Here is a 24,055-nt window from a genome sequence, read left to right as displayed (position 1 = left end):
CATGATGAAAGAAGCAACTGGGTGGGATAAGCAGGTGACTGGGGCAGGGAGGGGGTGGGGGGGTATAGCATGGTAGGGGTGGGGGACAGTGAAGTAGAAGTAAAATGATGGGTGCTTTGGTGGAATAGAAAGCTGTGTGGTGCTGTAATAGGAACAGGGAAGATCTAAATCCAAGACCTGTGCCATAAGTCCTCCAACCACCACCACCACCACCACCACCACCACCTACTCCAGTCCTGTCATAAACATCACCTATCCCATCGAAGGCAGGGCTATATGTGAAACCAGTCATGTGCTCTACAAGCAAAGCTGCAACCACTGTGCTGCATTATATGTAGGCATGACAACAAGCTGTCTGTTCACATGAATGGCCACCAACAAACTGTGGCCAAGAAACAAACGGACTACCCTATTGGTGAGCACACTTCCCAACACATTCTTCATTTCAACGACTTCTTCACAGCCTGTGCCATATGGATCATTCCCACCAACACCAGCTTTTCTGAATTGTGCATATGGGAACTCTCCCTGCAATATATCCTACGTACCTGTAGTAAGCCTCCTGGCCTCACCATTCTTTAGTCATTGTCTTCAAACATCTAGCCCCTTCCCTGTTCCCTTCCAGCACCACACAGCCCTCTATTCCACCAACACATCCAATCTCTTCACTTCTCTCCTTTTCCACTGTCCCCCCCCCAACCCCTCACCATGCTCCGTCTAACCTCCTGAGTGCACCTAGCTGTCTAAATCTACATCTACATCCATACTCCGCAAACCACCTGATGGTGTGTGGTGGGGGTACCTTCTCCCTTCTATTCCAGTCTCGTATTGTTCGTGGAAAGAAAGACTGTCAGTATGCCTCTGTGTGGGCTCTAATTTCTCTGATTTTATCCTCATGGTCTCATCGCGAGATATACGTAGGAGGGAGCAATATACTGCTTGACTCCTCGGTGAAGGTCTGTTCTCGAAACTTCAACAAAAGCCCGTACCGAGCTACTGAGCATCTCTCTTGCAGAGTCTTCCACTGGAGTTTATCCATCATCTCCGTAATGCTTTCATGATTACTAAATTATCCTGTAACGAAGTGCGCTGCTTTCCATTGGATCTTCTCTATCTCTTCTATCAACCCTGTCTGGTACGGATCCCACACTGCTGAGCAGTATTCAAGCAGTGGGCGAACAAGTGTACTGTAACCTACTTCCCTTGTTTTTGGACTGCATTTCCTTAGGATTCTTCCAATGAATCTCGGTCTGGCATCTGCTTTACCGACGAGTAATTTTATATGGTCATTCCATTTTAAATCACTCCTAATGCCTACTCCCAGATAATTTATGGAATTAACTGCTTCCAGTTGCTGACCTGCTATATTGCAGGTAAATGGTAAAGGATCTTTCTTTCTATGTATTCACAGCACATTACACTTGTCTACAATGAGATTCAATTGCCATTCCCTGCACCATGCGTCAATTCGTTGCAGATCCTCCTGCATTTTCCATTGTTACAACCTCTCGATATACTGCAAGCATCATCCACAAAAAGCCGCAGTGAACTTCCGATGTTATCCACAAGGTCATTTATATATATTGTGAATAGCAATGGTCTTACGACACTCTCCTGCGGCACACCTGAAATCACTCATACTTCGGAAGACTTCTGTCCACTGAGAATGACACGCTGTGTTCTGTTACCTAGGAACTCTTCAATCCAATCACACAAATGGTCTGATAGTCCATATGCTCTTACTTTGTTCATTAAATGACTGTGGGGAACTGTATTAAATGCCTTGCGGAAGTCAAGAAACACTGCATCTACCTGGGAACCCATGTCTATGGCCCTCTAAGTCTCATGGATGAATAAAGCGAGTTACATTTCACAAGATCGTCTTTTTCGAAATCCATGCTGATTCCTACAGAGTGCATTTCTAGTCTCCAGAAAAGTCATTATACTTGAACATAATACGTGTTCCAAAATTCTACAACTGATCGATGTTAGAGATATAGGTCTATAGTTCTGCACATCTGTTCAATGTCCCTTCTTGAAAATGGGGATGACCTGTGCCCTTTTCCACTCTCTTGGAAGGCTACACTCTTCTAGAGACCTATGGTACACTGCCGCAAGAAGTGGGGTATCAAACTGGTATCCATCAGGTCCACGGGCCTTTACTCTTTTGAGAGATTTTAATTGTTTTTCTATCCCTCTGTCATCTATTTCGATATATACCATTTTGTCATCTGTGCGGCAATCTAAAGAAGGAACTCCTCTGTTTCAGTACCATTTTGGTCACAGAGTGTGTGGACATTTTGTTTTGTTCCACCTACCGCTTTGAAATGGGAGATACGATACTGCGTGAAGAGTTTGACAGAGCACTGAAAGACCTGAGTCAAAACAAGGCCCCCGGAGTAGACAACATTCCATTGGAACTACTGACAGCCTTGGGAGAGCCAGTCCTGACAAAACTCTACCATCTGGTGAGTAAGATGTATGAAACAGGCGAAATACACACAGACTTCAAGAAGAATATAATAATTCCAATCCCAAAGAAAGCAGGTGTTGACAGATGTGAAAATTACCAAACAATCAGTTTAATAAGCCACAGCTGCAAAATACTAACACAAATTCTTTACAGACGAATGGAAAAACTAGTAGAAGCCGACCTCGGGGAAGATCAGTTTGGACTCCGTAGAAATACTGGAACACGTGAGGCAATACTGACCTTACGACTTATCTTAGAAGAAAGATTAAGGAAAGGCAAATGTACGTTTCTAGCATTTGTAGACTTAGAAAAAACTTTTGACAATGTTGATTGGAATACTCTCTTTCAAACTCTAAAGGTGGCAGGGGTAAAATACTGGGAGCGAAAGGCTATTTATAATTTGTACAGAAACCAGATGGCAGTTATAAGAGTCGAGGAGCATGAAAGGGAAGCAGTGGTTGGGAAGGGAGTAAGACAGGGTTGTAGCCTCTCCCCGATGTTATTCAATCTGTATATTGAGCAAGCAGTAAAGGAAACAAAAGAAAAATTTGAAGAAGGTATTAAAATCCATGGAGAAGAAATAAAAACTTTGAGGTTCGCCGATGACATTGTAATTCTGTCAGAGACAGCAAAGCAATTGGAAGAGCAGTTGAACGGAATGGACAGTGTCTTGAAAGGAGGGGTATAAGATGTTGTAGACTGGCAATGGCAAGGAAAGCGTTTCTGAAGAAGAGAAATTTGTTAAAATCAAGTATAGATTTAAGTGTCAGGAAGTTATTTCTGAAAGTATTTGTATGGAGTGTAGCCATGTATGGAAGTGAAACATGGACGGTAAATAGTTTGGACAAGAAGAGAATAGAAGCTTTCGAAATGTGGTGCTACAGAAGAATCCTGAAGATTAGATGGGTAGATCACATAACTAATGAGGAAGTATTGAATAGGATTGGGGAGAAGAGAAGTTTGTGGCACAACTTGACCAGAAGAAGGGATCAGTTGGTAGGACACATTCTGAGGCATCAAGGGATCGCCAATTTAGTATTGGAGGGCAGCGTGGAGGGTAAAAATCGTAGGGGGAGACCAAGAGCTGAATACACTAAGCAGATTCAGAAGGATGTAGGTTGCAGTAGGTACTGGGAGATGAAGAAGCTTGCACAGAATAGAGTAGCATGGAGAGCTGCATCAAACCAGTCTCAGGACTGAAGACCACAACAACAACAACCGCTTTGACGTAAGAGCAAAATTTCTTAGGATTTTCTGCGAAGTCAGTACACAGAACTTTACTTTCGAATTTGTTGAACGCCTTTCGCATAGCCCCCCTCACACTACATTTTGCTTCATGTAATTTATGTAATTTTTGTTTGTCTGCAAGGCTGTGAAGTTCCCTTTGCTTCCACAGCAGTTTCCTAACTCAGTTGTTGTACCACGGTGGCTCTTTTCCATCTCTTACAATCTTGCTTGGCACATACTCATCTAATGCATATTGTACGATGGTTTTGAACTTTGTCCACTGATTCTCAACACTATCTGTACTAGAGATAAAACTTTTGTGTTGAGCCATCAAGTACTCTGAAATCTGCTTTATGTCACTTTTGCTAAACAGAAAAATCTTTCTACCTTTTTTAATATTTCTATTCACAGCTGAAATCACCGATGCTGTAACCGCTTTATAATCACTGATTCCCTGTTCTGCGTTAACTGTTTCAAACAGTTCGGGTCTGTATGTCACCAAAAGGTCTAATATATTATCCCCATGAGTCGGTCCTACTCTCTCTCCACCTTGTCCCTGGACGCTTCCCAGCAGCACTTCACTGTGCCTCATCCTACCCTGTCATCGCCTCTACCTCCACCATACCGCATCTAGATGCCTTTCCCATCATTCACTGCTCCTTGTAGTGTGGTTTCAGCTGCCAGAGACTGTGGTCATGTGTGTGGGAGTTGTTTTTGCATGTGTGCGTGCGTGTGTGTGTGTGTGTGTGTGTGTGATTGACAAAAGCCTTGTTGGCCGAAATCTTATTTTGTGACAGTCTTTTTGTTGTGGCTACCTGCGACACAGCATCTTCGCTATATTGTAACAGGTATCCTCTTCATAATATTGTTACATTGCATCCCGGATTTTCCATTGTTCAAAATGTAGAACTGTTCTACATATTTGTTCACATCTTGGTGTTTTAATGTTCTCCTGCAGAAGTAACACTGCAGAAAAAAACTCATCTGCAACCTTCTTTAGTTCCTTTTCCATTGCACTTCCCCACTTCTCTCCTAGCTGATGTCCTTGTGGCTTATATTAAAACTACCTTGATAACTTTCAAATCTACGAGTATTTATCAAACAAGATACATCTTTTCATATAAGAAAATGAAGGCAATATGTGCAGTATTATGACTGCAATGAAAGCCCTCTTCACATGTGTAAAGTGAGACAATGGTGAGGGATATTTGTATTTCCTGTTGGCTTTAAGGCCACAAAGTTTGAAATTTACAGGCATGTTGCTATCATGAATTCTTCCATTCCTCTGTGTTCTGTAGGCTGAAGATCTCGCTGCATTTGAATACTAGACTAGTCTTTAGCACTTAGAATGAGTATTAAAATATGTTGCTGAGAGGAAAATTGCATATATTTACCTGTTACCTGCTGTCACTTCTACAGCAGTATAAATACTCTTTTCACAATCAAAATTTTCAATGACAGGCCCATAATAACAGTTAGCTATTTCTGCAAAGCTGCCACCACGTTCTCTGAATGTTTCCAAGACTTTTCTGACACTGTCCCGTCCATTTAAAATTGGCTGGAACAATGTACACATCCAAAATTAAATTACTGCATAGCGCTGTACCTTATATCATATAGCTTAGTATTAAACAAACATGACATCTAAAAATCAATATACATTATTTATGTAATAATTATCTGAAAAGGATAAAGATTATAGACCTAGCTACTATTAACTTTTTTGCATGTTTTTCTCATATATGATGCTGATGCTTGGAGGAAATAGAAATACAGACTACAGCAACAATAGATTGCACATAATGAATACATTCAGCAGTAATGAAATTAGTTTATTTTATGAACAGAATACACTGAATACTACACCTACTTGATACGAAATGTTCTATGGAAGATTCAGTAACTGACTGCGAACTTATTAAATTACTGGTCAGAAGTTAAATTTTAAAGAGGAATGAAAAAAACCTGTTAAATAGTGAAATGCTTAAAAACATAATTAATTTCAGATAATTACTATTTTACTTATTCAAGATTATATAATAAATATGGACAATTTCAGGTGTTTTTTCAGTTAATCCTGCTCAAGAATGAAACTTCATGAATATCAAAGTTTAACATATGGTTACTTTGCTCACAATCATATGTATTACTGTGTCCCATTTGTTGCAATCCTACATGTAATGTCTCAAATTCATATGTTGACATATGTGCACAAGCAAATAGCTAAGTAGATATGCACAGGGAATTACAATGGAAAATCTGTTTACCTTCCCAGCCATGGAACGAAGGGACTGATCAGCTTTTGCTAGATCCTCTTTTAGGGACGTCAGTGTCTGCTGCAATGCATTTTCTTTCCTCCATAATTCACTAAAAATCAGAAAGTGTATTATTACAAAGAGTACATCTGAATAACACTATACTGCCAATATTCCACTGGCAAATTTGAGACTACTGTTTTAGAAAAGTAAAATTATATTTGTGGAAAATCTAAATCCTGTTCAGATTTCAATATACAGCAGCTTTCATTTTCCTCAACTTTAGCTTGACTCCTCAAAGTGAATAAACTGACCTTCACTGGTCGGTAACCCAATGGGCATCACATTACCCAAAACATGGCCTTGCTGAATATAATTGTACATACAGCCAAAATATTATCAGATAAAGATATTCACTGATAAGAAATAAACCATTCCACACACACCATTAACACCTGCATCATTTATCTTCGATTTTATCACGATAAAACACTGCCGACTTCACTGATACCTACACCTGAGTGACATCATTACAAAGTTAGAGACCGTGAAGCTGGTGTTGGTCTGTTTAAGCATACACAATTTCAATGTGATGTAATAAATACACAGATTTAAAACAAGGTATTATTTCTATTCTATGAAGTAATACACAATAAAATAGGACAAAACACAAACAAGCAGTGAATTAAAACCATTTTTTTACTGCCAAGAAAAATCAGATATTTTATGCCCTGTGAATGAAAATATAAACTCAGAATTAAGAAAGTTATGATATTTCATTTGGATGTGGTAGTGGTTGACTGCTTTGGGGTTAAAGGACTTAAAAGTGAGGTCATCCGTCCTTTGGACCAGGGGTACTCCATCTGGAGTTAATGTGATAAAACAAGGCACTGAAAGCGATACTGATGCCAGAGCTCACAAACAAATGATGGAGATGTATATGGATCGGGCTGGTACATAGGTCAGGCCAGATGAAGGGGTCTCCCAGGGCTCCTCCACAGCAGAAGAAAGCCGACCGGCATCCAATCCTCGCCAACCCCCTTAAGGGCAAATACAGTTACAGAGGAAAGAAAACCTTCTTGTCACATAAGAACAGTAAAGGTGAGAAGGTTAAAAATATGATGGAAGTCAGTTGGACAACAACACATGATGCAACAGTTGGGTGTCCCTGGGGCTCTGCTTGTGATGGAAGCTGTCCACCCCTGATCCATTATAATAACTAAAGCATTAAACCAGCATACACTATCTGACAGAGTGCTATTCCTAAACTAGAAAGTAGATTGCAGAAGAAAAAGAGGCAAATTGCATCTAAAAGCAATTAAAAAGAGTAAAAGAGGGATGAAAGAGGCAGTTGCCAAAGGAGATAAGGTCAAGGGTCTCAGAGAACCAGCATGCAACTGAAGACACTCCAATTTCAACTGCCCCATCCTGGAAGAAGTTTTAAACCTTATATCTGAGAGTACAAACCACTTTCACAGAGAAAACAGAGGACCATTTCATTGTCCTTGATTCTTCTGCCAATACTAGAGGCAAAGAATTCGTAAGAGCGTGTCTAGTATGGAGGACCAGAAGGAGGAGGCATTTCACAAACAAGGGGAGGCCATGATGTTGGGATTATGAATTTACTTCACACTTTGTGCACCTTTAGTAGGCCATTCAAACAACATAACGTGCAAGTAGTAGAAAATCTCAAGAGAAGTTTTACGCACCTATTCTGTACCTGATGTATCTGTGTGCAGGTGCCAGATGTTAGGGATAATGGTGGTCATACGGTTATCATTTGAGTTTCATAAGACGAACACATACAAGGAGACAGTTCAACTCCCGCTCAAACCTTCATTTTTGTAGTACAAGTGTAAATTCTGTGATATTTAAAAATTTGCATCTACACTACTTGTTCTTGCTAAATCAGCAACGTCTCACTGTTATGCAGGTTAACTGCCAAATGGGGCCTCGATCTGTGTCTGCAGCTCGAAGCGTCCTGGTGCAAAGTAGTTCCAGTTATCTTACCCGATTGGGTATGTAAGGGATTCTCGAATCATGACAGGTACACATTTTCAGGAAAACTCTATGCATTTCTTCATTTACTTGTCGATGGTCGTAAATATGTTTGTTCTAATAATTCAATTTAATTAAACTTAGTAAGTAGTCAGGTAACAAGAAACTCACTAAAACTTCAAGCAAATAGACATGGTTTTGTTAAAATTATATTACCTCTCAAATGTCATATAAATTAAATAATATGACCAGTGATGAAAAATAATAGATTAAAAAATAAGTATGAGTGGGAGTCGAACCATCACTAAGGGCCCGTTCATCTTACGAAGCTCCAACGATAACCACTTGACTACCACAAACTGTAACATTCAGCACCAAGCACAGATACATCAGTTACGTAATAGCAGCGTGAAATTTCTCTTGCATTTTCTCGGAATTGCCAGAGAAGGGCATCTTACTACTTGCACACTGTATTGTTTTAATGGCCTACTAAAAGTGTACAAGGTTTGAAGTAAATCTGTGATCCCAGTGGTGTCGCCTTCCCTTGTAAGATATGACCCAGTGCATGTAAGGCTCTGCAACCACAATGTTAGGCTGTCTTGCTGTATACAGTAAAACTCTCGGTTGGTTTGGTATGACCAATGCAGAGTCCACATAAGATGTGTATTCCTTCCTGAAGGAACAGGAGAGTGAGATGCAGCAGTAGTCTCCTTAATAGTAGAGTTTATTAAAGGGTGCAGTATTCCACAATATGTTGTTCCACCTGTAAGTGAGAAGAAGCCTTGAAAAACTGCAAACTCCCACCTGGGATTGTAAAAGTGAGTGTGAGGTGAATAATTGTTCTTTAGCCCAATGGTCAACCAGTTCATTCCCTGAGATGCTAACATTATCTGGGACCCAGAGAAAGACAACAGAGCAGGCAGTACGACTTATGTCAGACAGAAGGTTGTTAACAGCAGGTATCACAGGGTGACAAGGGTAACAGCGACGATGGGATGGAGACTGGTCATTAAGTCATGGCAAAATAAAACACTGTCAAGGGAGGCGTGTACAATAAAATGCTATTAGCTCCACCATAAAAACACTGCAAGTTTCTGGCAATGAATGTGGTTCCTTACTGGTAGTAGATGCAAAAGCTTATCCCACCCTATTCATGGTTTTTGAGCCATCAAAATGTAAATGACAGTAACACCCTGATATCCTTGGAGAACTGAAAGGTAAGGGGTGTGGCTGAAATTTTTGGATGGTTGAATAGATTGATCCTAATTTGTGGCCTGGGAACCAACCATGCAGGCATATGCAGGAAAATACTAGGAGAGCATTATAAGAGGATTAGGCAGAGGTCCCAGCAGAGCTGATGTAGCAAGAACAAATAGTGTAGATGCATTCCCACCATAATGCCACTAAAGGGCAGGTGTTCAGGGGTTGATGCCCCTCGTATGCAAAAAGAATGTGATAAGTTGGACGATGAGAAAGCTGTTGGATAGTGATTGTGATGTGAACAACAGTTGATACTGTCAAAATTGAAGAGGGAAGGCCCCCAATTTAGAAATGAGACTGTTAATGGGACTAGTCTGGAAGGCAACAGTGGTAAGTCAAACATCACAATGATGGACTAGATCTAACAATTTCAAGGCTTAAGGCACTGCTAAGCCTTAAGGCAAACATAGTTAAGCTGATAAAAGACCAAGGCATCTGCACGAGCTAGTTTTCAGGTGACAAATACGGGGTAGCAAAGGCAACTTTTCATCAAAGAGGAGGTGCAAAAAGCAGGACTGCAAAACAATGTCCAAGTGCTGGGATGCCATTCTTTTGGACTCATACAGATCTGAGTGAAGTACCAACTCTAACCCAGAACACCCAGTGGGATAAAAACTGATGAATAAAAATTGGTATGGAGCCCCAAAAGCCGCAGTATTTTATGCCTTCTGTAGGTAAAGAAAAACTGCGGTGAAGCACTGTTATTTAGAAAAGCCTGTTGGCTTGATGTTCCTAATCTAACCAGATGTTCTGTTGCGGATCATATCCTCTGGGACCACACTAATGCAAAGACAAAAAGCCCTGAGGTTCAAAAACCCAGCATAATCTGTGAGCAACTATCCTTTCAAGCAGTTTGCAGAGCACGATGGTGAGGTTAATCGGTTGGTAGTGTCATAAGACTCCCCCCCGGCCGGCCGGTGTGGCCATGCAGTTCTACGCGCTACAGTCTGGAACCGCGCGGCCGATACGGTCGCAGGTTCGAATCCTGCCTCGGGCATGGGTGTGTGTGATGTCCTTACGTTAGTTGGGTTTAAGTAGTTCTAAGTTCTAGGGGACTGATGACCTAAGATGTTGAGTCCCATAGTGCTCAGAGCCATTTGATTTTTTAAACTCCCCCCCCTCCGGCTTAAGACTGGGACAATGAAGTATGCTCTGAGTAACAATCAGATTTGGATAAGCTGATTATGAATTGAATTTGGGCCTGGGGCCATACTGTGTGACAAGGCAAGAACTGGAGCTAGATCCATTACATGAATCAGCTTTGCAGGGGGTGGGGTTGGAGGCAGGTGGTGAAATGTAGGGGGATGTCTTCAACTTCTCGTTTCTTTGTTAGAAAGGTAGGCAGGTAAGAAGAGGATGCTGAAGCTGCCGCAAAGATTTCAGCAAGAACCAATGTAAATGTACAACAACCACACTGTTACTAGGAAACCTGGAAAGTTGTTGATCTTTGTTGGCAGAAAAGACTTCAGAGCTTGATCCATACATAGCAGGAAGAGGCATACATCTTCAAGGAGGAGAGGCAGTGCTCCGAGCATTCCTTCTTACTACACTTAATTAGGCACTGAGCCTTAGCAAAGAGTCACTTAAAACTGAAGGGGATGGCATATAAATGATGCCATTTGAGATGTTTCATGCCTCTATGATGGTCCTGTATAGCTGTTGCAATGTCCTTTGTCCACCATGGGATTGGCAGCAGCAGACCATGCATGTAAGAAGAGGAATATCAGTTCCAACAGGAAGGGTAACTGTGTCGGAAATGTCTCCCAAAACCTCGTTGATGCAATCTGACAGAGGGAGAGTGAAGATGATAGCAGTGGTATATAACTGCCAGTTGACTCTTCGAAGATCCCATAGTAGTAATTAGTTCATCAGATAGTATTAAGAAAGTGATCACTGGGAAGTGGACACTGTCATAAAGATCACCATGGAGCAACCAATGTATTGAAGTCAATAGACTGGAAGAAGAGACTGTAATGTTGACAGTCAATAAGGTGCCATGAGTGACACTAAAGTGGACCGTAGTATAATCACTGAGGAGGCACATATCGAGATCAGAAACAGCTGGTCAATTAGAAGGCCCCAACCACAAAAAAGTGTTACTTCCCAACAGGGGGTGGTGCACACTGAAATCATCAAGTATGTGAAAATGGGGGAGGGAGGGAGGGAACAGCTGGATTAAGGTGATCATCTCAAGGGAAGTAAGTGCCCTTTGTGAAGCTATATGAATGTTACAAATGGAAGTTACCCTAGCAATTTGCACTCACACTGGTATTGCTCTCAATGAGGTATGGAGGGGAATTGCTCACTGGCTACATCCATGTGAATTACCTAACAGACCCCTCCAGCTGCCCTCCTGGGGACAGTACGATTACAACAGGATGCATGATAACCATGAAACATTTGGGAACGGTCATCAGTGAAATGAGTTTCTTGGAGGGCAGTACACACTGCACTATGAGACAGAAATTACTTATTACAGTTCCAGCATGTGACAGTAAAATCCATTACAGTCCCATAAGATCATCACACTGAGGGTGTCCTGATTATGTCTGAAGGGCCATGGAGGATTGATCATGTCCCAGGGCCATTGTCTGTCACTAGTGCAGACAGGACAACATCAATGAACATTGGTTCAGAATCTGACAATGGGAAATCTGGCACTTCCGGACTCACTGGAGTAGCCTTCTCCTGAATTTTCTTCTTCTCTTTTGCAACTTTTGGTGGCCGAGGTTCTTGTGAAGGCTTATCCACTGTAAGCATGGGGATGGATGAAGAGCAGGCAGCCTTGAGATCCACATGCCACAGCTCCTTCAGCCTTTGGCTGCTGCTGGCCCTCTCATGTCAGAGTTTCAGGGGAGAGGGATCCCAAGCAGGATGACATATTACCAAAACAAAAACAACAGAAACACTTCATGGGTGGCATGACATATGGTTTCACTCAACACTTGTACACCATAACATTAACTTTTACTGGGATGACATTTCCTTCGAAGACTCACACGAAAGAGCCTGTACCTGCTCAGTTACCCCTGGGAACTTTCTGTACGCATCAAAAACATAAACAACTCGCAAATCAAGATTACCTCACAGCTCCTCATCTATCCAAGAGTGTAAGGTCTTTATGGAACATAACTGTTTGCACCAAATTCGAAGTTTTATATGGGGCAATAGTCACTGCTATGTCATCCAGTCATTCGCATGCCTGAAGAGCTCAAGACTGAGTAACACAGAAGGCCTTACTCAATAGTGGATCCACTGCGCAATTTTCCCAATGAGTCAACTTCACATTTGTCCTCTATGTGTCCCATAAAAACTAAAGGTTTTTTCACCATAAAAGTATCAGCATCTGTTCTAGTACATACCACGTATTGAGTCATATGTTTTGATCCTAGTCCTATGGCTTGTCCTTCTTCCCATAATGTAGCCAGGGCAGGGAAAGCAGGAGGATTATCATTGTCTGTGTTGAAATATCTGGGTCCATCTGTTGAGAGAGCCAAAATGCCCATTCTATTGGTTCAAACTGACACGTTTCATGTGTGAAACGTATGTCTTGAAGCCATCTTCTCTGATCAATGGCTCTCCTACAGGTGCCAACGAGCCACAGCACAGGTCATATGGTACAATGGCCATTGCTGGGAGCCCTGCAACTCCAGGAAGGAGTGTTTACTCCTTGGTATGTGCGGGGAGCTAGCATGTTCAAGAATCAGAAATGTGATCCCAGTGTTGTCAAGGGGCTTTACGGAAAGTGTATATCAAACCTACCACATAAAATTGGCTACCGCATTGGATTTTAAGGGCGTGAATAAGTCCATGAAGTTACTGCGCACAGAACGTTGTCAACATGGTAGGCAATGAAGATCTCGATGAAAGAAAGCAGGAACTAGTGAAACAGCCAGGTCAACATCACAGGCTGCCACCATGAAAAAGAAGGAGATGTAAAGATAGTCAGTAATGGGAGATTGGAGTATTTGAAAGTAAGCAGGTGGAATATCAAGTACAGAAATCTGTAAGACTCAGCAGTGACTGGAAAGGATCTATTAAATAAACACAAAATCTTAAATGAACACAAGTATTCTGGATGATGCTTCAAATATATCATCTTTGGTGCTGGTGTAATGTCTGTTCACAGGGAAAACTACTTGTAATGGTATTTGACTACCGCACCTCCGCCAATACAAAGATATAATTTATGATCGCACACGCGGAAGAGCGCTGCGCCAGCGACCGATTTTTATAAATAATTTTGATCTTTTTTTTTTCTTTTGTGTATGTGTTTGTTTTTAACAACTAATTGATGACTCTCTCTCTCTCTCTCTCGTCTTCATACGAAAGGCGTGTATTTTTTGGCGCTGTGTTGAATGTGCTTTTGGGTGGAAATTAAAATTATATTACAAAGCGAGGTTGTTTCAATAGTGATTCGAGGTGGCTTTCGCCAAATTTGTAAACTGATCATGACTGTGACAACTTGAAGAAGTTTTCAACAGACGGAGAAAAGTGAAAGACGGGTTGTCCTACAAGAGAAATTAGGAGGACAGCCATGAAGACTATATTGTAATTAGTACTGCGTTTCTAACAAGATTATAAGGTAAATTTCACCTAGTTTCTGATGCTATTTCCGTACAGTCGCTTTTTGTAGTGTTGCCGACACGGTCTGCCCTGCCATGCACGGTCAAATTACAGCACTATCTCAATCAATAATACGAAGTCCGCCTTATCCACAACTTATTCCATCAAAATTCAAAACCCAATCAGATTTTGAATCAGATTTTGTATTTTCACAGCAGAACCCCGAGGCAAGGAAACACTACAATTGGCGTCCTGGTGACAGGACTTACATCTCTGGATTTGATACAAGTGAATTTATTACAAATTTTGGGCATTTTATCTAATTTTAATCACTTAATAGCATCAGAAAATGAATTTGGACTAATTCTCATTCATTTCAATTGTAATGTTACGTGCCTGAAATTTACAACAATATTGTTTGCCCTGTTATTAATTCGTGTTAATTTTCAATAGTGATTCGAGGTGGTTATCGCCAAATTTGTAAATTGTATATATATATATCTAAAAAGAAAGATGATGAGACTTACCAAACAAAAGCGCTGGCAGGTCGATAGACACACAAACAAACACACATTTTTTTGTGTGTATGTTTGTGTGTCTAAAAACAAAGATGATGTGACTTACCAAAAGAAAGTGCTGGCAGGTCGACAGACACACAAACGAACACAAACATACACACAAAATTCAAGCTTTCGCAACAAACTGTTGCCTCATCAGGAAAGAGGGAAGGAGAGGGAAAGACGAAAGGATGTGGGTTGTAAGGGAGAGGGTAAGGAGTCATTCCAGTCCCGGGAGCGGAAAGACTTACCTTAGGGGGGAAAAAGGGGGTATACACTCGCACACACACGCATGTCCATCCGCATATACACAGACACAAGCAGACATTTGTAAAGGCAAAGAGTTTGGGCAGAGATGTCAGTCGAGGCGGAAGTACAGAGGCAAAGATGTTGTTGAAAGACAGGTGAGGTATGAGCGGCGGCAAATTGAAATTAGAAATTAGCGGAGATTGAGGCCTGGCGGATAGCGAGAAGAGAGGATATGGTGAAGGGCAAGTTCCCATCTCCGGGGTTCTGACAGGTTGGTGTTAGTGGGAAGTATCCAGATAACCCGGATGGTGTAACACTGTGCCAAGATGTGCTGGCTGTGCACCAAGGCATGTTTAGCCACAGGGTGATCCTCATTACCAACAAACACTGTCTGCCTGTGTCCATTCATGCGAATGGACAGTTTGTTGCTGGTCATTCCCACATAGAAAGCTTCACAGTGTAGGCAGGTCAGTTGGTAAATCACGTGGGTGCTTTCACACGTGGCTCTGCCTTTGATCGTGTACACCTTCCGGGTTACAGGACTGGAGTAGGTGGTGGTGGGAGGGTGCATGGGACAAGTTTTACACTGGGGGCGGTTACAAGGGTAGGAGCCAGAGGGTAGGGAAGGTGGTTTGGGGATTTCATAGGGATGAACTAAGAGGTTACGAAGGTTAGGTGGACGGCAGAAAGACACTCTAGGTGGAGTGGGGAGGATTTCATGAAGGATGGATCTAATTTCAGGGCAGGATTTGAGGAAGTTGTATCCCTGCTGGAGAGCCACATTCAGAATCTGATCCAGTCCCGGAAAGTATCCTGTCACAAGTGGGGCACTTTTGGGGTTCTTCTGTGGGAGGTTCCGGGTTTGAGGAGATGAGGAAGTGGCTCTGGTTATTTGCTTCTGTACCAGGTCGGGAGGGTAGTTATGGGATGCGAAAGCTGTTTTCAGGTTGTTGGTGTAATGGTCTTCATACGAGAGACGTGTATTTTTTGGCAATGTGTTGAATGTGCTTTTTGGGTGGAAATTAAAATTATATTACAAAGCGAGGTTGTTTCAATAGTGATTCGAGGTGGTTATCGCCAAATTTGTAAACTGATCATGACAAATTTGTAAACTGATCATGACAGTGACAACTTCAAGAAGTTTTCAACAGACGGAGAAAAGTGAAAGACAGGTCGTCCTACAAGAGAAATTAGGAGGACAACATCCATGAAGACTATATTGTAATTAGTACTGCGTTTCTAACAAGATTATAAGGTAAATTTCAACTAGTTTCTGATGCTATTTCCGTACAGTCGCTCTTTGTAGTGTTGCCGACACGGTCTGCCCCGCCATGCACGGTCAAATTACAGCACTATCTCAATCAAGAATACGAAGTCCGCCTTATCCGCAACTTATTCCATCAAAATTCAAAACCCAATGAGATTTTGTATTTTCACGGCAGAACCCCGAGGAAAGGAAACACTACATACTACAGTGATCATATTTGTGGAAGATAAATGGCTCTGAGACATTCAGTTGTTTTCCTGCCACAGATATTGGACAACATTTTTGAAAGTTTGAAATTTTATGTCATTACAAAATGAGAACTTCCCAACGATTTCACAGTTATAGTTTAGAGGTGATGAAATTCTCAAAAGTGGATATTCTAATAAAAATATGCATTTATTTCGATGTATCTGATATTTTGTATTAATAACCTGTTCATATAGCTTAATGTGCAGTGTGCTATCTTGTGAGATAGTGGGGAAGGGGGTTGTAAGCCAGAGCCAGATCAGAACTGAGTAGTGGATTAACAACCACAGGTCTGGCGCACCAACCAGCATGACTGTGGGTTTTAAGCATTTTCCACAACAAAAACACATACTGGGCTGGACCCCCAACTCTGTCTCAAATGATTTGATATGCAAATAGTTAAAGTGCAATAACACACAGAACTAAGTTCAAACAACTGACAGACAGCTTGCACATTTGGCTCCCGTTCCTTCAGTTAACTGAAGACTGGCGACAAAGGACATCTGGGCTCAAGAGTTAAAAACGAAATTTAAAAAGTTTTTAAAAAATCTGTAAAACGTGTTGTGAAATGATTTGTCAAATAGTAAGAAATAAAACACATTAGAGAAAAATTTGACACATTTCATTTCCTGTACTAGATTTCTAGCATCACTCAAATGAACTCAAAATGTCTCTCTAATATATTTTATTTCTTGCGCTTATACTCACCACATCGCAAAATAATGATAGATCTTTTTTCCATTTTTTTTAGGCTTTGTTCTGAAAGCATTATCTTATTGACACCTCAGTATCTGATTTGAAAGACACCATTCTGACACAGGATGCATGCGTGGACAAGAAAGGGGGAGGAGGAATTTCCAAGATTTTTCCCGGTTAAAATTACACTTTCTCTCGGGTGAAAATACACCTTTTCTGTGTTAAGTGTTAATATACTTTTCCTCGGAACTGTAAACTTATCAATCCTTTGAATGGTTCTGGTTTTATACAATCGCGTAGAACTTCCCGGCCCTTTAGAAAACCAAACTCAGAAAAAAAAGTGTAAATTTAAATTCCACCAAACGCTGCATGTTACTTTCCGATTGACTGAATTAAGATTGCAATGCGCTTTAGTAGCCAGTCATAGCTCATGTCATGTGATCTCGCCAGCCGATGACAGCAGATATTCGAGCATAGGACTCGTGATGTAGTCAGCCAATAGCAATATCACTGTTAAGTAGCGCATATACACAAACAGGAAAAGTTAATGATTTAAATTAATATACACAGTATTACTACAAGAAAAGCAAACCTTTCATACACAATAGTGGTCTCGAAGATTAAAAAGCTGCAAGAGAAGCTAAGTTTTCACATATAATGTTGATCTTTTTTGCGTGTGTGACACTTTAAATAAGATATATCACACAAATGTTCTAGTAAAATTTTTAATAAAGACATAAATGTCTGATCTTCTGGGCTCAAAATTTTCCTAAATGTTTGTCCTTAAAGACTTGATTTTTAAATGAAAGTCAAACGCTCTGTGATTTAAAAAATTTATCGTACATTCTCGCACATAGTTCATCTTACACAAAAGGAAATTTACTCTGAAAGTAACGCTTTTCAAACAACCATTCTTAATATTTTCCCGTGACCTGTTAGAAATAGGTTCATTTCAGTATTTGCCAGAGCGTCAGGTAACAGGTGTCACCGCGCTTGCACAGCTACTATGATGCAGGAAGCACATATGTTCGTAGGTGTAATGCATTAAAAGATCTTACATTATGTCATAAAAGAAGAAAGACATCGGAGGATACTCCAAGAGCATCAGAATTTCGTGAACCATACTAAAATGCATAATTTGAAATAAGGTGCACATTCGTATGTCCAGATTGGGATGTAAATTTTCTTGGAGTACCAGTACTGTATTATCTCATGTTTGGTTCTTCATTATGGCATAATGCCATACGTGCTAGAAGATGAAAATGTGCACTTTTGAAATGCAGTGAACAATTGAAACTAGCCAATAGTGTGGAATTAAACATTTCGTTTCAAATAAATTGACTGCCTAAGTGGAAAAGATTAACAAATGATAAATTTCTTTAGCAAATCAACAAAAATAACTTCATTTTTCTGCAAGGTGATTAATGCTTGACTGTCAGAAAGGTGGAAATAAAATAAAATAAAATTTGAAACCAATAACATTTTTTAGCCTTTCGTACTCATGTCAATGTATTTTAATTCATTTGATAGCTCCCGGCCACAGTAATCCATTTTGTTTTCATTTGATGTGAGAGCAATAAATGAAGAGGAGACAGCAAAACGACTAAACATAAATGTGGGTCACATGGAGACTACTCTGTGCATAAGAAAAAACAAAACAAAACAAAACACCTTGCAATTAATATTTGATGGGACAATTTGTAACCAGGAGAACAAGAACTCTTCAGAAAATCTGCATTATTTATTGCCTATTGCTAATAACTTTCTGTTTTGAGTGACATAAAATTAAATACAGGATACATGAAACCAGTAGAAAAGACAAGCAAGACACTACATATTTGTTCAATCCATAAGTCCTAGCATTTTTCTCTAGCTAACCTTGCTAAAGCTTTACATTGCGTGCTTTCCTTTCAGGGAAAGAATCTATTACCTCATCAAAGTTAATCAAATGTTTTGCTACACGAAAAAATGAAATGTCTTTGTCTAATACTGAAGAAGCTGTTAATACAAACAGTACCCAAGACTTGTGTGGTTTCTCAATCTGATTACGATTATTTTGTCACTGTCTGTTAGATAAAACAAAATAAGCTTGTCTAATATTGCAGCAATTGTAACACACACCAAATAAACAAGACTGTTTTGGTACAAATGATCATTTTTATAACACGACAGAATGTAATTCACGAAGTACCAGCAATATCAAATGCCTATTACGCCTACTACAATCAAAAAGCTTTATGTTAGGAAATAGTTTCACATTTAATTCATACGCCCCAGGTTCTCAAGCATGAGATCAAAAAGTAGTAGTACGAAATTTTTATATAAATTTGGAATCGTCTTATTCTTCCATAATTTGTGTTATGTCCCCACTTCTTCTCCTTCCTCATTCTAACAATTTTGTCATCACTAATACTGTAACTTATTCTCCAGTAATCTTCACTAACTCTGCCACAATCAACATTTTAATTATCCCTCATTTATTCTCTGGTAGGCGTTATTACGTGTTCATACAACGTGTTTGCTGTGCTAGTCGCAGAATAGAACTCAGGCAGCTGCTACCGGGCACAGTACAACTGGTCTTTACTAGTGAAGTGGTCTGGCCAAAAATTTTCTATCAAATTTCATTTTCTTGGATACATCAAGAAGATAATATGTAATCTTTCTTACCTATTATTCCTGTTACTCATTTATTTCCATTCTGGTAGTCTGAATCTACGGATTTCACTGGCAATTATAACAATGCTGATCATTCGCAAACCCAGTCAATCACATAGAAAACAGCTATTGCCATTCACCCGTTCGGCTTTATTCCGCTCAGCTCATATAGCCCTGTCCCCTTCTGTCTGCAGGAAAGTTTATTTCTAGATGCAGCGGGGATTCTGCTGGCAGAGACATGACGTAAACTATGCACGCTTTCAAAAATCAACTCATGATTCATTCAGAAATAAACTTAGAATATGTTCAAAATCCAACAGAGATGGGTTTCAAAATCATATAAATAATCGATAGAGCAATGTGTGCTGGACCTAGGCACTTTGTGAAGCAAGGTTTTTTTTCCTCAAGAATATGAATTTGGTGGTCCCCCTCCCATTCCCTGAAATTGCCGCCTGGGGTAGATACCCTGATTTGCCCTAGTGAATCTGGCAGCTTGCATGGGCCAGTAAAATTTTTCCGGGTAGCATCTTGCTGCTGCTGCTTATACAGATAACAGCCACACTTTTGTAGCCAGAAGCAGCAGAAGGTACTACACATGCGTGACTCAACTGTGCATGCGCATGAGCCCACCCGCAACTGCTCAAATGAATCTAAAGCAAACAGTTGTGACGTCAAGCTCATCGGAGGCAATTTGTTGTTATGAAGCATTGCACAGTCTTCCTAAGGCCTTTGACACATTTTGCTGTTGGCATACACCTGTATGAGCACTGTGTTTTGTTGTTGTATATGGCCATTTCCTTTGTAACTTAAGTTTTATTTTCGTCTGCCCCGCCCCCCTCCTCTCGTTCATGTTCTATTCTGCAGTAGTGGGATACATAATTTACTTTATTAGAGTATTGTTTCTTACTAGTCAAAATTACAAAAATTTAACTGAAAGCTTAAAAAAAAAAAATAAAAATAAAAAAAAATCCCAGAATTTTAAAAAATTCAAGGGTTTATCCTGGTTTTCTCTCGGGTGAAAACATTCCCGGGTTTTTCTCGATCTCCCGGTTGTCCCAGGTCATATACACCCTATGACAGTTAAATACCACATCAATTAAACTTTTTATGATCAAAATAGCCAGGCCCTGAAAAGACAAATTTTTTGACACTTCATTTGTCCTCTTACTGTCTGCTGGTCTTGATATGTCCTAAATTTAGTACTTGATATGAAGGAAACCATTTTAAAAATAAAATACCACACCAATGCACCTGAAATTATGAAAATACCTATGCCTTAAAGAGAGGAACTTTTTGACACTTCATTTACATAGCCAGCAGCAACTGTTCACAACATGTTTCCTCTAAAATCACTAATTAAGTTTTTCTGAACTATTCTGATTATTTTAAAGCAAATAAACCCTATTCTGCAAAACTAGACCTCACACTGGTCAATCTGAGACTCTGTCAATTTCCCATTCTTCGTTTGGCCATGAAAATTCAGACAAAAAGCCACTGTATAATTTACAGGGAGATTAGTTTTCATTCTGCTCTACCAGATGACCAATAAGCATTCCAAATCATGAAAACAGTGGACCCCATCTAATGGAATAAACACCAGGAAAGAAGTGTGACTTTTGTACTAATGATGAGGGAAATTTATGTGTGGAACTTTAGGGAGGCTATGCAGCATACTTTCCCGAATCTGCAAAATGGAATCCCTTCCCACTTTACCTTACAAGAAGAGACCCTATCTAATACAGAACTACCTCTGCGTGTTCTTAACTGGGTTTACTTTATTCTTGAAGAAATCGTTCTCATTTAATGAATAATTCCCTGAAAATTTCTAGTTTAACATCACACAATAAATGAGAATAGAAAAATTCTGTATTTAGAACAGTATATTCTATTAACAAAATTCAAGATACATACTTTCTTTTACTCTGATACTGATCTTTGGTCTTCTTGAAATCATAAAATTGTTTATTGTGTTCATCTATACAAGCTCTTTGCTTTTCCAATTCATTTGTCTGTTCCTGCAACAAAAATAAATATCATAAGAGATTCATCTTCAATCTCATGACAAACTTGCAAGCACTTACAACAGTCAAACTTGCCACAAACATCTGACAACATTATGAAAGATATGTGGTCCAGCCATATTAATGTGACCACCACCTGTGTTTAGCATCAACATGCAATAACAGCTCACAGATGACAGCGGTAGCAGTGGAGGGCGTATAAAGTGTGTCAGAAAACAGTCGTCGTCGTAATGTGGAAATGGGGCAATTTATCTGACATTCAAAAGGGAATTATCACTGGCTTTCGGGCGAAGGATGCAAGCACTTCCGAAACAGCTAAGTTAGTAAACTTTCTGCGTCTGCTTTGGTTAAAGAATATCATGCACGGCAAAATGGCGCTATCCAAAACAGGCAAACAGACGTGCAATTGTTGAGAAACTAACCACCCAGATGAACTAAGAGGGCTATCAACAGTGTCTTCTCAATAACTGTTCAGTGAACATTGCTGTGTATGGGCCACCACAGCTGGCAGTTGGTTCATGCATCCACAGTTACTGCTATTCATTAGCAGCAAAGGCTGGAATTTGCGCACCAATACTGCAACTGGACGTCCACTGAGTGACGACAGGTGACCTTTTCAGGTGAATTATGTTTTATGCTTCATCAGAGAGATGACCATTGGCATATGCAGTTTGAAACATCTGAAAGCAAACATCCTGCAACAATTGTTGGAAGGGTCTGAGGAAGAGGCGATGGGATGGGGTGGGGGTGGGAGGGGGAGTGTTATGGTCTGGGGTATCCCCTGGGTGATCTTGTAATTTTGGAGGCACAATGGAATGGAACAATACACGTATGCATCTATCCTTGTGGATCATGTCCACCCCTACACATGGTCTGTTTCTCCTCAGCATGATGGTATCTACTAGCAACAATGCAATTTGTCACACAGTCGCAGTGTATATGTATGGTTTGATGAGCACTAGGATGGGTTTTCCATATTCCCTGGTCACCAAACTCCCTGGATTTAAACCCAAATGAGAACCTGTGGGACCCCGCAGTCAGGCTGAATGTGCCATGGATCCTCAACCAAGAAACCTAGAGCAGCTGGCCATAGTACTGGAGTATGGCTGCACATCCCAGTCGATACCTTGCAAAACCTCACAGACACTCTGCTCCTGCACATCTTGCAACGGTTGGTGCTGCAAAAGGCGATTAGTCAGGCTTCTGACAGGTGACTGTGTATACTGCTGACATCACCTTTCTGAATCTGAAGCCCAGAATGGATTGTAATTTCACATTTTGTACAGTCAAAGGTGGAGACCGACTCTCACATAGCACTCACTTCATGGATTCAGTTCACTAGATTCTTCTCATTGTTATCAGAACTATCATTCTTATCAGTAATCAGGTTAAAACCTCAAGGACGACATCTCACACTAATGGCCATTTCCTTAGTGCACTCACAGTTCAATCTGTATCTGTATGTTCAGTTTTCCTCAATGCAGACGGATAATTATTGAAGATGGGGAGATCAGATGTACAAGACACTATGGCTGAACAGAATGATCAGATCATTTGACCAACAACTCTTCATTTGTGCGGTAGTAGAATCAGCAAATGTTGAAGTGAAAGGTTAACAATATCAAATTGACAGAATTTTGTTCTCATATGTCAGTAAACTTTTGTACTTAGCCATATTCTCCAAGGGCATTTAGCGAGTTTTCCATTATTCCCGGGAGAAAAAGAGAGTATTCAAAATTATATATCTGTCACCCAAGATACAACAGCGAATTCTGTCACTGTATGTAATATGCTTTTCTTGCTAACATTTGACTAGCAAAATTACTATTATGCATCCTCTACTTCAGTACAGTCATCTACTCAATAAAAGATAGAACATCATGTAAAACAACTCATATTGTCAACAACTGGTCATTAATGTTTTCAATTTCAGATATTTTCTGCTCATATACCACTGTCTACTGGGTCAATTCGTTCAACAGCATAAATAGCAGATCAATCCCATGACAACTAAACTTTTGACAATCTATTTCTATCTGGTTCTCTCAATTTTACCCAGTTCCCTCTCCTCCACCAGTCATTTTTGTTGTTTTCTTCCACTTCTGGGTCTTAGGTCTTGATATTGTTCTCATTTTCACTTTTTTTTACACTTAGATGTTTTCCACCCCTTCATCAACAGACATTATCTTAACATCTCCCGCCTCTTCTTGCTGTCTTTGCTCCCCTGTTTCCATCTCTATCACTAATTTCTTCCAGCCAATTATCTTACTCTGTATTCATCCATTCCCATTTCTCTCCACTGAATTCATTCTCCTCCCGCCATAGGTGTCTACTTTTGGTTATCACACCAAGTGTTACAAAAACCACAGTAAATTACCATTAGCCATCATCATTCATTTAGCTTGGTTGAAGTTACAAATTTTACAATTCTGACTGCTTACCAGTGTAGAAGTTGGCACACAAACAGCTAAGTAAAAAATCCATGCAATCTGTATGTTTATTTAAAAGTAAAAGTCAACTTTGGAATTTTCTTTTGTGTGAGACCACTTTTGTAAGAACTGTGTGCTGATTTGAAATTCTAGATT

At 40.2% G+C, this 24,055-nt stretch overlaps 1 protein-coding gene across 1 annotated transcript in view; it reads right to left on the bottom strand.

Moving 5' to 3' along the window:
• LOC126178550 (structural maintenance of chromosomes protein 3) overlaps positions 1 to 24,055 on the bottom strand; it is a 190,674-nt gene that overhangs the window by 66,202 nt on the left and 100,417 nt on the right. The window contains exons 12-14 of the mRNA XM_049924540.1: positions 21,361 to 21,464; positions 5,968 to 6,067; positions 5,095 to 5,258 (exon numbers count right to left, since the gene is read on the bottom strand). Coding sequence (XP_049780497.1) covers positions 5,095 to 5,258; positions 5,968 to 6,067; positions 21,361 to 21,464 — 368 coding nt within the window. The remainder of the gene's footprint in view (positions 1 to 5,094; positions 5,259 to 5,967; positions 6,068 to 21,360; positions 21,465 to 24,055) is intronic.

The sequence above is a fragment of the Schistocerca cancellata genome, chromosome 1, assembly GCF_023864275.1.
Source record: "Schistocerca cancellata isolate TAMUIC-IGC-003103 chromosome 1, iqSchCanc2.1, whole genome shotgun sequence".
NCBI classification, from domain to species: Eukaryota; Metazoa; Arthropoda; class Insecta; order Orthoptera; family Acrididae; genus Schistocerca; species Schistocerca cancellata.
This window is presented reverse-complemented; position numbering and strand designations above follow the sequence as displayed.